This window comes from Mastigoproctus giganteus, chromosome 6, assembly GCF_048544385.1.
Source record: "Mastigoproctus giganteus isolate SK-2022 chromosome 6, ASM4854438v1, whole genome shotgun sequence".
Classification (NCBI taxonomy): Eukaryota; Metazoa; Arthropoda; class Arachnida; order Uropygi; family Thelyphonidae; genus Mastigoproctus; species Mastigoproctus giganteus.
Window position 1 is genome coordinate 48139884 of NC_143580.1, and position 13901 is coordinate 48153784.

Sequence of the window (13901 nt, forward strand, 5' to 3'; positions counted from 1 at the left end):
ATGCATATTATGTTCCCAAATCTAATGTCTTCATTTTTCATTGTCTGAATTGTCTCAGTCCACCTGTCACTAGTCTTCACATCACATTTCTTCCAATGATCAATCTTAGATTCACATATATTCTTCACATGATTCACTTCATTGAATAGTTCGTCTTCATCTATTACTTTTAGTATGTTGGTGTCAATTTTGGATATGTTTTGGACACACTGATGAACAACACACCAAGATGGGGGGATATTAAACAAAACCCATTTAAAGTCACACAGCTCTGCAAAAGGCCTGACCTGGTTTTCCACATATTCTAGGAAAATATCTTAGAAATTGGTGACAGTTTCAGCAAATCCAACATCTCTGATGACACCATCCTCTATCAGTTGGGTTTTGAGGTCCAGGACAGCAGATGTAAAAAAATGTTGCTCCTTCCTATTGAGCATTTGTTCTTTCAGGGCAATCAGTTCCTGTGCCACTTCACTGCCACAAATGGCCTCTTGTTCAATCTTTTTGATAGCATTATTACACGTTTTAAGTTGGCTGCGAATGAACTTGAACCAGAGAAGGGACTGTGGATTATTAAAAAAAAATCCCTCAAAAGTTTGGGGCTTTTATCTTGTGATAGAAATATGACTTGAGACCATCAAACATTTTGATTATTCTTTCCACTGCAGGTAGCAAGGAAAGCCATCGCATCTTCACACTTCCTAAAAGTTACTTGTATTCCACTTCAACAAAATTGCAGGAGGATTTCAGTGCCCCAGGTCTCTTCTCTTTTACTTTGTTAATAATTGATTCCACATCAATTGTTAACGTAACAGCACTTGTTTGCAAATCATTATGCACAATATGTGCAGCACAGCCTACTCCCAAGATATTCATTTTCATGTTCTTGCTTAACTTGTGAAAGACATTATTCTTGCCTTTTCTCACAATGCCTCCGAAGTTGGTGTTGCAGTTATCACCAGAAAATGCTATCTTGTTGGTTAACTGATATTTCTCCAATATGGACAGAATGTGATCTGCTAATATCTCAGACGTTTCTCCTAAGACATTTTGGAATTCCAACAATTTCACTTGTATTCCTTTCGTAGGTATAAAATACCTCACCAAAACTGGGAACAACTTCAGGCTTGAGTAATTTGATGACTCTACCATAACAGATACATATTTTGCCTCACATAGTCACTCATCACTTCATGAAATACAAATAGAGCCAGTACATTCACAACTATACTTCCACATTTTGTTCTTGCATATGTGACTCTTTTCGAGAATAAGTTTTATATGATGGTAGATGTGCAATCCACTGATCTAAACAAATGGCTATGCTTGTACAGCAAGATAAACATCTTGCTGTACAAGCATAGCCGTTTCCATTCACCATTTACATCTTGTTGTTTTGTCACGAAAAAGGTTAGTTTATGGCTTGCACTTTTTGCTGCAACTGCTTCTTTGTGCTTCTTTTTAGTAGTGTGCTGTGTAATATCTGAACGACCACCATGTTCAACAGAAAATTCAGCTGTACAGCCAATGCATAAAACCTTACCATTAACATTATGACTTTTAGTTAGGAAAGGGAATTCTTGTTTCAACATGTCCGTGAACCTACACTTTCGCTTGGGCATCTCACAACCTATTGTCAACAAACTGAATTTATAATTAATTACTAGACTCTTCTAGTAAAGTTTACATCACCACCAACACATTAATACTTTGAAAAATACCAGAGAAAATACTAAATTCATTCGCACCCGTCTATCGCATCGGCCATGCTACAAACAAAAGTTGACTGTTGTGTGTATTATAATGCAACTTGTGGAAACTATGTGAAAGCCATCTGAATCATATCTTACTGGATTATAGTGCCCATCTATTGGAAATAGGGTAAGCCTCTTTACTAATTTGCAAAAAATTGCTCTTTTTTGTAAATTTTTTACAAAAAAGAGGGGAAAAAAAAAGAAATGGGAATTGCTTTTTAAAAAAAACGGGGCATTTGGCATCCCGTTTACATTTTCTCGGGACAGTGGGATCAATGATTGAAAAGGGAGACAATCCCGTAAAAAAAAAAGGGGACGTCTGGTCACCCTAAGCTAGTATACTAGTGCAGCAGTTATCAACAGTGCTGTGGAATTGTATGGGCTTGATCTTGCAATGTGCATATTTGCATCCCTGTATGTACTGCAGCCACAAAGAGTTCTATTCATATGTGAATATAAGAAAAGGTAAATTAAATAGACCCCTTAAAAGATGGTAGCAATGAAACTATAGAAAATCCAGACAATGTGGCAGATGAGTTCAGCAGGTACTTTGCACTGATCTTTTTAATTGAAAGTGCATTTGAACCAGCAGGAAACGGTGAAGGAGAGACTCAGCTTGCTGTAAAATTAGTGATATAACTATCTTTGAGAAACATTGGTTGGAAAAGTTAAAAGGGGCTGGGGGAGGGAGTAAACCCCAAAGATTGACAGTAACCATCCAGTTATACTAAGAAAGGCATTATGTGGATGTATTGAACCATTAATAATGTTAATGATATCATCATTAGACTGATATGATACTCGTGGAAAATTGGAGAACCTAATGTTTTGCTAATCCATAATGGTGGAGGATGAAGAAGTGGTGGGAAACTACAGACTAGTGCGTTTGACTTCTCTGGTGGGTAACATCATGAAGTCTGTAGTTAAGACACAATATAGGACCACTCAGTGAGAATGGAATCCTAGAGATTGCATCATGGGATCATGAAAGGAAGGTCTTAACTGACCAGTCCAGTTAATTATTATGATGAAATCATAAAACATTTGGAAGCAAAAAAAAAAAAAAAAAAAAAATTGACATTTTCATAGCTAAGCTTTTTGGGAAGCTTTTAGGGTCCCCCAGGGGTGATTACACTATAATTTGGAGAATAATGACTTACAGGAACATACTTAGATCTGGGCTGACGTGAGGATAGGAGGCAGAAGGTGGTATTAAATGGGCATAGTTTAATTAAAATTACTCCACTGTGTTTATTAAACTATTTCATCACCTGCATTGAAATGTAATCCCATCCCTTTACTTTAATAAACAGGCATTCTTTAGCGTATACTGGCATAGCAAATGCCAGTTACAATCATAGTCTGAAAAATGACATCCAACACTTCTTGCAACTCATCATAATCAGTAATTCAGTCTTGTGACTGGTCAGTTCCTCTGATGAGCTGTCTCCACCTTTGTCTCTCTTGTGCCGTTTGTTTTAGTTCCTCAAAATTTTGAAGTCCTGCTTCATCCAGCAACGTCCTGATGTAGATATTTTTTGGTCTTCCCCTAGGGCATTTTCCCTCCAAAGTCCCCTCTATATTGTGTAGTTGATCTTATTCTATCTATATTTTGTTCTTGGACATTTTAATACTTCCAGATTTGACACTTTTTCAGTCCATTTAATTTTTATCATCCTGTGCCACCACCACATCTCGAAGGCCTCAAGTCTTTTTTGTCTCTTTTTGTAAGACTCTGCCTCTGCTGCATATAGTGCCACTGACCAGATATGTCATTATTATCTTCTTCCTAATTTACTGTGACAGCTTCTTCTTTGTAATCAATGACAGTTTGTTCTTGAAAGATTGTTTTGCCATTGCAATTCTGGTTTGATTCTCAGTTTGACATGAAATGTCCTGTTTAAATAACTTTCCCAGATACCTAAAGTGATATACCTGTTCTATTCTTACTCCATCAATCTCAATTCAGAAGGGAATTGATCCTTTACTTGTCTTTACTTGTGATGAAAACATCATTGTCTTTGTTTTCATCACATTTATCTTCATTCCATACTTCAGCACTTTCTTATTTAGTCTTCTGATCATTTTTTGCAGCATAGCAGGGCAAACCTGCTAGTATGGCCTGATTGTCTGCAAACTTAATAGCCTGTATGTACTTTTCACCTATTTTAACCTCCCACTTTTTACTTCCAAGTGCCTCCTTTATTATCACTTCAGAAAAAATATTGAACAATCCAGGTGAAAGTAAGCATCCCTCTCTTACTCCCTTTTTAGGAGTATCTGTACAGTACATTTTTCTGTCAGTTCTCCCCTCACTCGTACTTCGCATTTTGTCTTCTTTATGCCAAAGATACCCCCAGGGGCTCACATCTGATGAGTATGGGCTTGGCACACCCAGGGTCCTGAGCTGGATATCATCATTCTACTTTTGACACTCTCTCTTTCTCTCTCTCTCTCTCTCTCTCTCTCTCTCAGGGTAACTCGGGAATTTTTTTTTGGCTGGTGCAGCATAAGCCTCAGGCTTCCTTGCACCTTATAGCTAAAAAAAAATAATAATAATCAGTCCAATAATCTTCTTGCATCCAATTTTCCCAAGCAATAGGAACGGTTCTCTCCAAATTACTCTATCAAACGCCTTCTCGCAAGCCACAAAACACACATAGAGGTTTCTTCCCATGTTATACATTTTCTATCCCAACACTCTCAGTGTTCTAAAAGCATCTCTCGTCATTCTGTCTCTGCGAAAGCCGCACTGTGAGTCACCCACAAATTGTTCAATATGACTCTCCATACAGACTTTGATAACTTTCAGCAGAATCTTGGATGCATTGATAATAAGACTTATAGTTCTGTAGTCTTGGCATATTGTTGGTGTCATCTTCTTGGGTATGGAGATTATGATTGATGTGCAGAATTCCTCTGGACAATGTTCAACCCTATATATCTTCTTTATCAGTTCAAATAATGCTTTCTTCAGATTTTCTCCACTGTATTATAAAAGCCCTGTTGGTATGTTGTCAATTCCTAGTGCTTTGTTATTGCTAAGAGACTTTGCAACTGGAGAACAAAAATCCAGGAGTAATTAACAGACAAGGAGAGCAGGAGTTAAAGGTGGTCAAAAGAAAAATGATTTAGGGAGTTATGTTAATACTGAATATGAAGTTTACCCTACAGTGTGAAGTCAATCAGTGTCAGTTAAACTTAGATTCATAAGACACTTATTTTTAATACTCAGTGACTGATACTCAAAGTGGGAAAACAGGGCAGAAGTCTTTTGGGTGTTAGAACTTTAGGTTTCAATTCGACACACACACACACACACACACACACTATACAAAGTTTAACAAAAGCCCAGGATTGAATTTAAAACTGAAAAACAGATGTTAAAATGTAATATTTTTCAAAATATAATGCCTTGAGCAGCTATGTACTTGTGAGATCATTTTTAGAGCTCTTAGAAATATTTTTTGAACACATTTGAATTAATACCCACCACTTCTTTGTCACATTTCTCGTAATGTAAAATCACTACACTGCAAAATCATTGTTCTTACAGCGTGAATTTTATTTTGAGAAACGCATAGTCCTGGAGATTAGAGGAATCGGGGTTGGGGGGGGGGGGTTTAGTTCCACAATTCTGTGCTTTGCCAAAAATTCCTTGATAATCAATGCAGAATGCAACTAGCATTGCCATGCAACAGGAATGGTTCTGTTTCTTGAAACTTTAGCCTTTTAGAATTCTTCCAGACAAATGATCCAAAACTGGCATTGCACTCAGTATTCTCTGTTTTACCTGGTAGAAAAAAAATTCTTTTGAATCAATTACTTTGCTTTTGAAGAAAATTAAAATTGTTTGTGCCACAGAGAGCATATCGATCACCATTCTATGCCTTGCTTCTTTGTGGATCATAATCAAAATGCCAACTCATCACTTGTTACAGTTGAATCAAGCAAGACGAGATTATCATCATCAACAACAACAACCTGAATAAGTTCTTTGCATGCTTTGAGTCTGAGCAGCTTTTGTTCATAAGCCAAACAATGTGGAACAAACCTGGCACAGATCTTCTGTTTATCAGCATCTTCTGTCAGAATTCCATGAATTGTTTCTCTGCTAATGTGAAGTTGTTCTTCCATCGTTCAAAGAATCATTCAGTGAACAGGTTCAATCATTGTATGAACTTTTGACTGTTTCTGGGGTTCCAAGAGTTTTGGACCTTCCTGACATTCATCATATTCCAAATCCTTGTGGCCATTCTGAAATCTTGTAGCCCCACTGAAAAACATGCAGTCTAGAGCATCACTATCATATACTTGATTTACTACTTCATAAGTTTCTTTTCTTCAATTTAAAATTTAATGTTTGCTCTTTGTCCATCACTTAACACGATGTTACCACCATGAATGACACAACAGCTCTAATATATAAATTATTTACAAATGATTATACAAATGTTTTATTATATGCAAGTGACCTGATTTATGATATGCAATCCTGTGTAATATATAAGATATTACACAGGAGTAAACAAGTGTAACTAGGATTAAGAAATAAGTGTTCTCTCTATATGTTTGTGTGTATATATTTTTTTGCTTACTTACTTAAATTTTAATTAAAAAAGATTATCAAACTCTGCTTATCTTCTAAAACTTTTCAAAAGCATATTTCAACATAAAGGCAGCAATAATAATACTGTTCTATATGTTTATTTAACCTCTACAAGATATTCTCTGAAAGGTTGGAGCAGTTAGATTGGCAGTTTTCTAATTTCATATTAATTTTTTGGGACTTTAGACATTTAAAACTTGGCTCTAAATCTAAAGCATAAAAATGTTTTTTTTTTTTGTGTGAAAATTAGTTTCTTGAAAGAATTAAAATAATGGTGGATTTTTATTTTATACTTCAAATTAAAATCACTAAGTCTTTTGAAAACATGAAAATATTTATAAATTTTTAATTGTTTTGTTTCTGCAGCTAAAAAGCCAGTGATCACCCAGAAGATAGTAGATATGTTCCCAGTCAGAGATAGACGACGACATACTCTATTAGAAAAGGTATACTTTTTATTTTTATTACATTTAAACTTTTTCTTGTGACAAAAAATATCTAAAAATATATATACACCTGTTGATTTATTTCGCGGTAGCATCGCCCCTTTTTCTTACACAAGTGCTATCACTTATTCTAACAGGCCTCGTGCTTTAAATTTAATATTTGAAAAAAGTTTTTCAGTTTTTTGAATTTTACTCTAAGTATACTATGACTTGTTCTTTTACCATTAGATTCTAATGCTTATTAACAGTGCAGCCTGTATATAATGTGCTTCCAGATATACTGTGGATATGATCATGCCCCGCAAAATGAATTATGGAAAAAAAAAAGTGTGTTCAAAAATTAGCAATTTCATGTTGGGAATTGGAAACTACATTCTACTACTACTCTATTTCCAAGAGAGAAAATTAGCTAAAAATTGGATATGTATTCACTTTGATATATTCAGTTGCAGAGTAATTTTTATAAACAACATGACTCGTCAGAGATTAATTATTGTAGACACCCAGTTTTCTCCTCCTAGCTAGAGATGCAATAAAAGAGTATATCAATGGAATGCTAATTACAAACAGCTACCTGGAGGGGAATATGGCTACCGTTCATCAAGTGCATTACTTTAGTTACAAAGTAAATTTTTGTAAACAACAGCACATAACATCAATTCTTCTGCTAGAAGTTACACTTAAGATAGCAAAACCTGCTAAGAGCTAAACTAGACAAAAATATACAAGAACTGACAAGTGATTTATGGAGAAATCACGTGACCACTTCAGCACTATTAGAGGCCAGGCAGTTCGATTTTGATTCTGTTTTCTCAAACAACAGTAAATTCTTAGGGCATCAAAAATAAATACACAGCAGAATTAGTAAATCAGTATGACTGAAGTAATGGCTACCAAAAGAAAAAATTATAGTTGAAGGAAAGTTAAAGATTATCGAAAGAGTTAAGAATGAAAAAACAAAATGCAGTTCATTAGACTCCATAAAAGATGAAATAGGCCTCCAAAGAAAGAAAACTAGACTTTGTGAAAACAGTGATGTGGCAATGCTTATACAGGTGGTATCTACAGAAGCATAGTAAGTACCAATAAATAGGATAATTTTGAAAGCACAGGCACTTAAATTTCATAAGCTACTTGGTGGAGATGATGACACATTTAAAGCTTCCGAAGGGAAGATCTCTCTTTGGAGATGGAAAGATCGTCGTGAGATATCCCAGGTTAGTCTTGTAGGCAAATCTGTGTAATGTGATTCAAGATGGTGAATTCACAGGTGAACAGTTGTAAAACTGTAACGAAACATAGCTATACAGTATTTAAGCACATCAGCATGAAATCTATACCTGTGATTTATAAAAATAGCTCAGACGCTTGGATGATGAGTGATATTTTTGCTTCATGGTTTGAAAGTGAGTTTGTGCCATCTGTGAGGTGCCACTTGCTTTCCAAAAAGATTTAGATCACTGCTCATCCTTCAACTGATATCCTGAAATTAAAAGATGGCAATCTCAGGTTGTGAACTCAGAAATTCAAGTTATAGAATTTCTAAAAACAGTAACAATGAAAGACATTGCATACTATGTTGGATTAGCATGGGGGAAAGTAAGCTCAACAGCAATTGAAAACTACTGGAAAAAATGTATTGGAAAAGATAGATCACTAATAATAACCTTGAATTAGCAGCATTTTCAGAACAAGAAGCAAAGGATGCTTGTAATGTACTTGGTGGCAGTCTTGGAGCAAATGACCTTGTTGCTTGGATTGAGGTGGTGCAGAAGCCCCAGTTGTGCATTACCTGAGCGAGGAAGAAATTGCAGCCTCTGTGAACAGTGAGATTTTTTTTTTTTTTTTTTTTTGTTTTAGTTAGTTGTTGGCACATCGGCTTCTGTGGCCATAATGCACCTCCCAAGGTTTTTGCAGTACTCTGATCCAAGCCCGAGGCAGGATTCGAACCCGCGACCTTTCGTTGCCAGGCAGGCACTTTACCCACCCGGCCAGCCTGGTCAGCGTGAACAGTGAGAAGATGATCAACAAACAGAAGGCCAGTGACATAGGGAATGATTCAGAAGATAATGTGGATGACTTGTGTATGGAAAAAGCACCAGAAATTAACAAAGTGCTTGAAAACATTAACGAGGTTATGGTGTAGTTAGAACGTCAGGTAATATGAAGTGTACATCTTCATTTATTGCATCTGGCCACTATTAAGAATTATGTATTGGAAAAAAAATGCTGTCATCAGTTCTGGCAAATTAAATTACATTTTTTTAGCATTTTTAGCATTAGTAGAGGCATTTGATGCAAGAAAGCAAGCTTATGCAGCATCAGCCAAAAAAAAAAAAAAAAAAGTAACATAAATAAATAAAAATAACCACTTCCACTTCACCCCTCTGTTCGTTCGAAATACCTGTCCAGCTGAGCCTTAAACTTATTTAGGCTATCAACTTCCACGACAAGGGATGGAAGTCTGTTCCACCCACCAACCACCCGCTGGCTAAAGGCAAATTTCCGCACATCTATCCTACATCTGTCTTTCCTCAATTTGAATTTATGCCCTCTCAGGTGATTTTTCTGAGCTAGAGGAAGAATCCCATCAGCATTGAGCATGCTCAAACCATTCAAGGCTTTGTACACCTCTATCAGATCACCCCGCTGGTGCCTAGTTTCCAGACACTGTAATTTGCAAAACTTAAGCCTTTCTTCGTAAGAGAACCCCTTTGTCCCATTCACCAATCTAGTTGCCCTTCTCTGTACTCGTTCCAGCAGCTCTACATCCTTCCTGAAATGAGGCCTCCAGGCCTGTATACAGTACTCTAGGTGTGGCCTGACCATTGCCTTATACAAGGGAATAATCACCTCCTTATCCCTGCTAGAAAAATTCCTATATATCATTGACAATACACCATGAGCTACTCTTGCAGCTCGTCTGCACTGCTCAGAGAACTTCATATCTGCCTGCACCACCACCCCCAGGTCCCTTTCATTCTCTACCACTGTCAGTGTAGTACCACAGAGTTGATACGTTGCTCTGGGGTTGCTGTTTCCCATATGTAGTACTTTACATTTGTCAATGTTAAACTTCATTTGCCACCTCGAAGCCCATCTGCTCAACCTTTCCAAATCCTGTTGCAGCAGCATAGTGTCAGTAGTGTCCTTGACAACCCTGCCAACCTTCGTATCGTCTGCAAACTTGGACATTAAGCCTGATATACCATCATCAATATCATTTATAAATACAGAAAACAATAAAGGCCCCAATACTGAACCCTGAGGGACTCCACTAATAACATTAGTCCACGATGAGCAGTGTCCATTGATTACCACTCTCTGTCTTCTCCCCCTCAACCACCCCTTTATCCATAGCAGCAACTTGCCTCCAATGCCACACTGCTCCAATTTGTGCAGCAGTCTTCCATGTGCAACAGTATCAAAAGCCTTTCTAAGATCCAAGTATATAATATCAAAGTTATTCCCTGCATCCAGTTCTTTTGTGACTGCATCATAGTATCCAATCAAATTGGTCAGGCAAGACTTCCCCTTAACAAAACCATGCTGTGTCCTAGCTATAACTGAAGTCTTGTCTAGATGATCCTGCAGTGCTTCTTTCACCAGTGCCTCCATTAATTTTCCGGGAACAGAAGTTAAACTCACAGGTCTATAATTACTTGTGTCAGCCTTTGATCCCCCTTTGTGAATTGGGGTCACATTTGCACATCTCCAGTCAATGGGTACCTCCCCTGAGTCCAAGGAAGCTCTCATAATTATGGCTAAGGGTTTGCTTACCTCCTTTGCTGCCTCCTTTAATATAACTGGATAGATCCCATCCACCCCAGGTGCTTTTCTTGTGTTTATCTTCAACAATTTCTCCAACAACATGACTATTTCAGAGTGGATGCATAAAATATAAGACCATAACAGCATTGTGCATTAGTAGAATGTGAAGGGAATGATATAACCTTTAATACTTTGTCTTTTTAGTCTATATCTTCATAAAACATTAGTAAGTAAAATGTATTTATGTTTTAAAAAAAAACTGAGAAAAAAATTATAATTTTTTTCGGCTATAATAAGCACTTATAATGTGGGTATTAAAGTTGTTGCTTGACACCCACATTATATTGAGGTTAAACCATATTATACCTTTATTTTTTTTCCTAATAATTCAAAATTTTGTAAATGTTTTTGGCCACTAAAGATACTCATTAGTTATAATGAAAAAAAAAATTATTTATTGCAAAAATTCAGCATGACTCAAATACAAAAATAAATAGTGATACGTCATTTTGTGTTCCCATCTGTTAGTGATCCTTTTAGTTTTTCTTATGGAAGTCTTCTTTGCATATTACCATCTATATGTGTATTGCTACTAAGAAATATCACATAAATTGACGCCAACCAAATTCAAAATTATCATGTGCTGCATAAGATATCAGGCAGAATACTAGTCCATGATAACCCTTCCATCTGTATCACTTCTTCCCCTTTTAGAATTGTAAAATGGGATGACCTTCGAATTTTTTATTTATTTTTTTATCTCCTACTGAAGCATCAATTTTACTGCCATTATGTGTACTAGATGTCAGAATAATCCTCTGGCGTTTTTGACAAGGTAGGCTACTATTATGATACTTTTCTGGAATGCAAATGTACTGGAATAGCTAATTTACTGTTTGTAGCCAAAGCTATCAAAATTACTCTTATTTTTTCATCATCATTTTGCCTAAATTACATAACCAGGTAGACAAGAGTGAGAGTGCAGTAACACACACTCTGAATGGACTGGGGTTCAAGCCCGTGACTGCAAAATATGATTAGCATTTGTATTGATGATTTATTGTAAACTCTACTGACCTGGTGGTCATCCCGAAGTATAAACAAGAGCTTAGTAGGCAGGTGCAAGGGTACATGCCTACTAAGCTTACCCTGTGGGCTCAAATCAAAACATATGAATGACTATGATTTGAGCCCACATGATTACTAAATATAGTGCTGTTTCTTGTATTCCCTCTCTGTCTTGTGAACTCCTTTGACCATGTGGTAGATTAAAACAGAAAATTTATTTATCATCCTCTCAAGTCCCCTCAGTTTACATAAAGTGAACAATATAAATGGAGGGCACTCTACGTACATAACTATAGACACTATTAAGAAGTGTACAAATAATGACAATCGATAATTCCAAATCAGTGACTTTTGTCAGCTATGCAGTACCACTACCAGATTAATAAGAAATCTTAATTAAATAATATGAAACAATTCATGAACTTAATAATTAATATATTACTTTTCAATGTATGAATTATGATTTTCTTGCACGAGTGAAATTTTGTGTGTGTACATGTGTTTCTGAATGTGAGTCATAACAGCAAGTGCATAAGTCAGAACTCTTTATTTTTGGTAGTCAGTTTTAGTTACTTGGGGCACATGCAAATGAGAAATGTATTATATCCCAAACAATAAGATCTTGCTGAGAAATTAGATTTTGGATAATTCTTAAGATGAAAAGAAAATAAGATCCTTCAAAGCCAAACATTTGCTAAAATGCCATAAGTGGTATAATTCGGTGAAGTTAGATAAAAACTAATCAGAAGGTTGAATGTAATTGGTGTTATATCATTCCTGTTTAATGATTTACTTCCTTATATTCAACATTCCCAGAAATTTGAAACATCAGAATTTCCCAAATTTACTAAATTGCCTATATTTAAGACAAATGAAGAGCATCTTCCTACCAGTAGAAATTAAAATGTACCAAAATAAAAGTAATTAGATTGATTCAACATCTGATTATAATACAAAATTAACAAAACACATCTTCAAAAAACTTGTACTTTCAAAACTTATACCTTCTTTGGCCATGTTTCAAAGGTATAAGGTATCACAATAGCTTACACTATTAGCAGTATCCTCAAATAAAGTTTTTAAAAAAATGCATTTTACAAAAGGAGAGCTAAATTAAATTTTATTAGCAGTTGTTTTTCAAGTTGTTAAGTTTGTTTTATAACTATAGTATACTTTCAATTATTTTATTAAGAAATACAAATATAAAAAAAAACTGACTCATCCCATAATTTAAAAAGCTGTAAATCTTATTACTTCTGAGCATGTATTATTTCTTTTCTATTTTCAGCTACTAGCTAATGAAATTAGACACGAAAGAAATGTCATTCTCCAGTGTGTGCGCTATATTGTGAAAAAGAAATTTTTTGGCCTTGAAGAAAAGAAATAACTACCTCATAGGCTTCATTTTTCTGTAAGAGTGAAACAATCCAAAGAATGCATTTGTAAAAAGTTCATAATAAATGATGTCATAATGCACCTTTTTATGTATTACTAATTTATCTGATTGCATTTCATTTTAGTTTGAGATCATAACATTGGGTTTACTCAATTTTTACAATGCCTTACACTATTGGCAATATCCAATATATCTTATGTATATAAAATTCAAATTTAATAGTATTTTTTTATTAGAAATCTTGTGTTCACTGCCATATTTTGTTTCTCTTTGTACTCTCCACAGGTATAAAGAGAGTGTTCCTATTTTAAGTATGCAGTATAGTAAAACCTCTAATTTGGATTACCTTCTTTTTTTATTTATGTATTTTATTTATCAGAATAGAAGTTCTTTCTAATAGAAATTTTTTTTCCTTCTTCCAGAATTGTTTCACAATGATGAATTAATTGATGAATTGTAACACCAATTAATACATGCTTATTTGTCATTAAGTTAATTTTATTCTATAAAAAAACATTTCATAGAGTAAATTGTAATCAATAAAGATTTGGCAGATGTTCCCAACTTTTAAGAGTCTTCTATAGTGTAAAGTAAAGAACAGTTGCGGGATCTTTCCTAATTATGCCTGATGACACGTTTCAGTAAGGAATCTGAAAACATCACTAGTTATTAAGTAGTTCTATTGTGTTGTTGGTTATTATGTACTACTTTCTATGCAGTAGAAAGTAGTACATAATAAACATCATAGTACATAACTTAAAAAATCACACAACTAACATCCTAGTGCATACTAACAAATCACATTTTTTAATGTTATTCACATTTAATCAATTAATTTCTGATGAACAGCCACATTA

General features: G+C 35.1%; 1 protein-coding gene across 1 annotated transcript in view; it reads left to right on the forward strand.

The window, feature by feature from the left end:
- Nufip (nuclear FMR1 interacting protein 1) overlaps nucleotides 1-13125 on the forward strand; it is a 79266-nt gene extending 66141 nt beyond the window's left edge. The window contains exons 9-10 of the mRNA XM_090375122.1: nucleotides 6730-6809; nucleotides 12937-13125. Of these exons, the coding sequence (XP_090231248.1) occupies nucleotides 6730-6809; nucleotides 12937-13035 (179 nt within the window). The 3' untranslated portion in view covers nucleotides 13036-13125. The remainder of the gene's footprint in view (nucleotides 1-6729; nucleotides 6810-12936) is intronic.
- The last annotated feature ends 776 nt before the right edge of the window (nucleotides 13126-13901 follow it).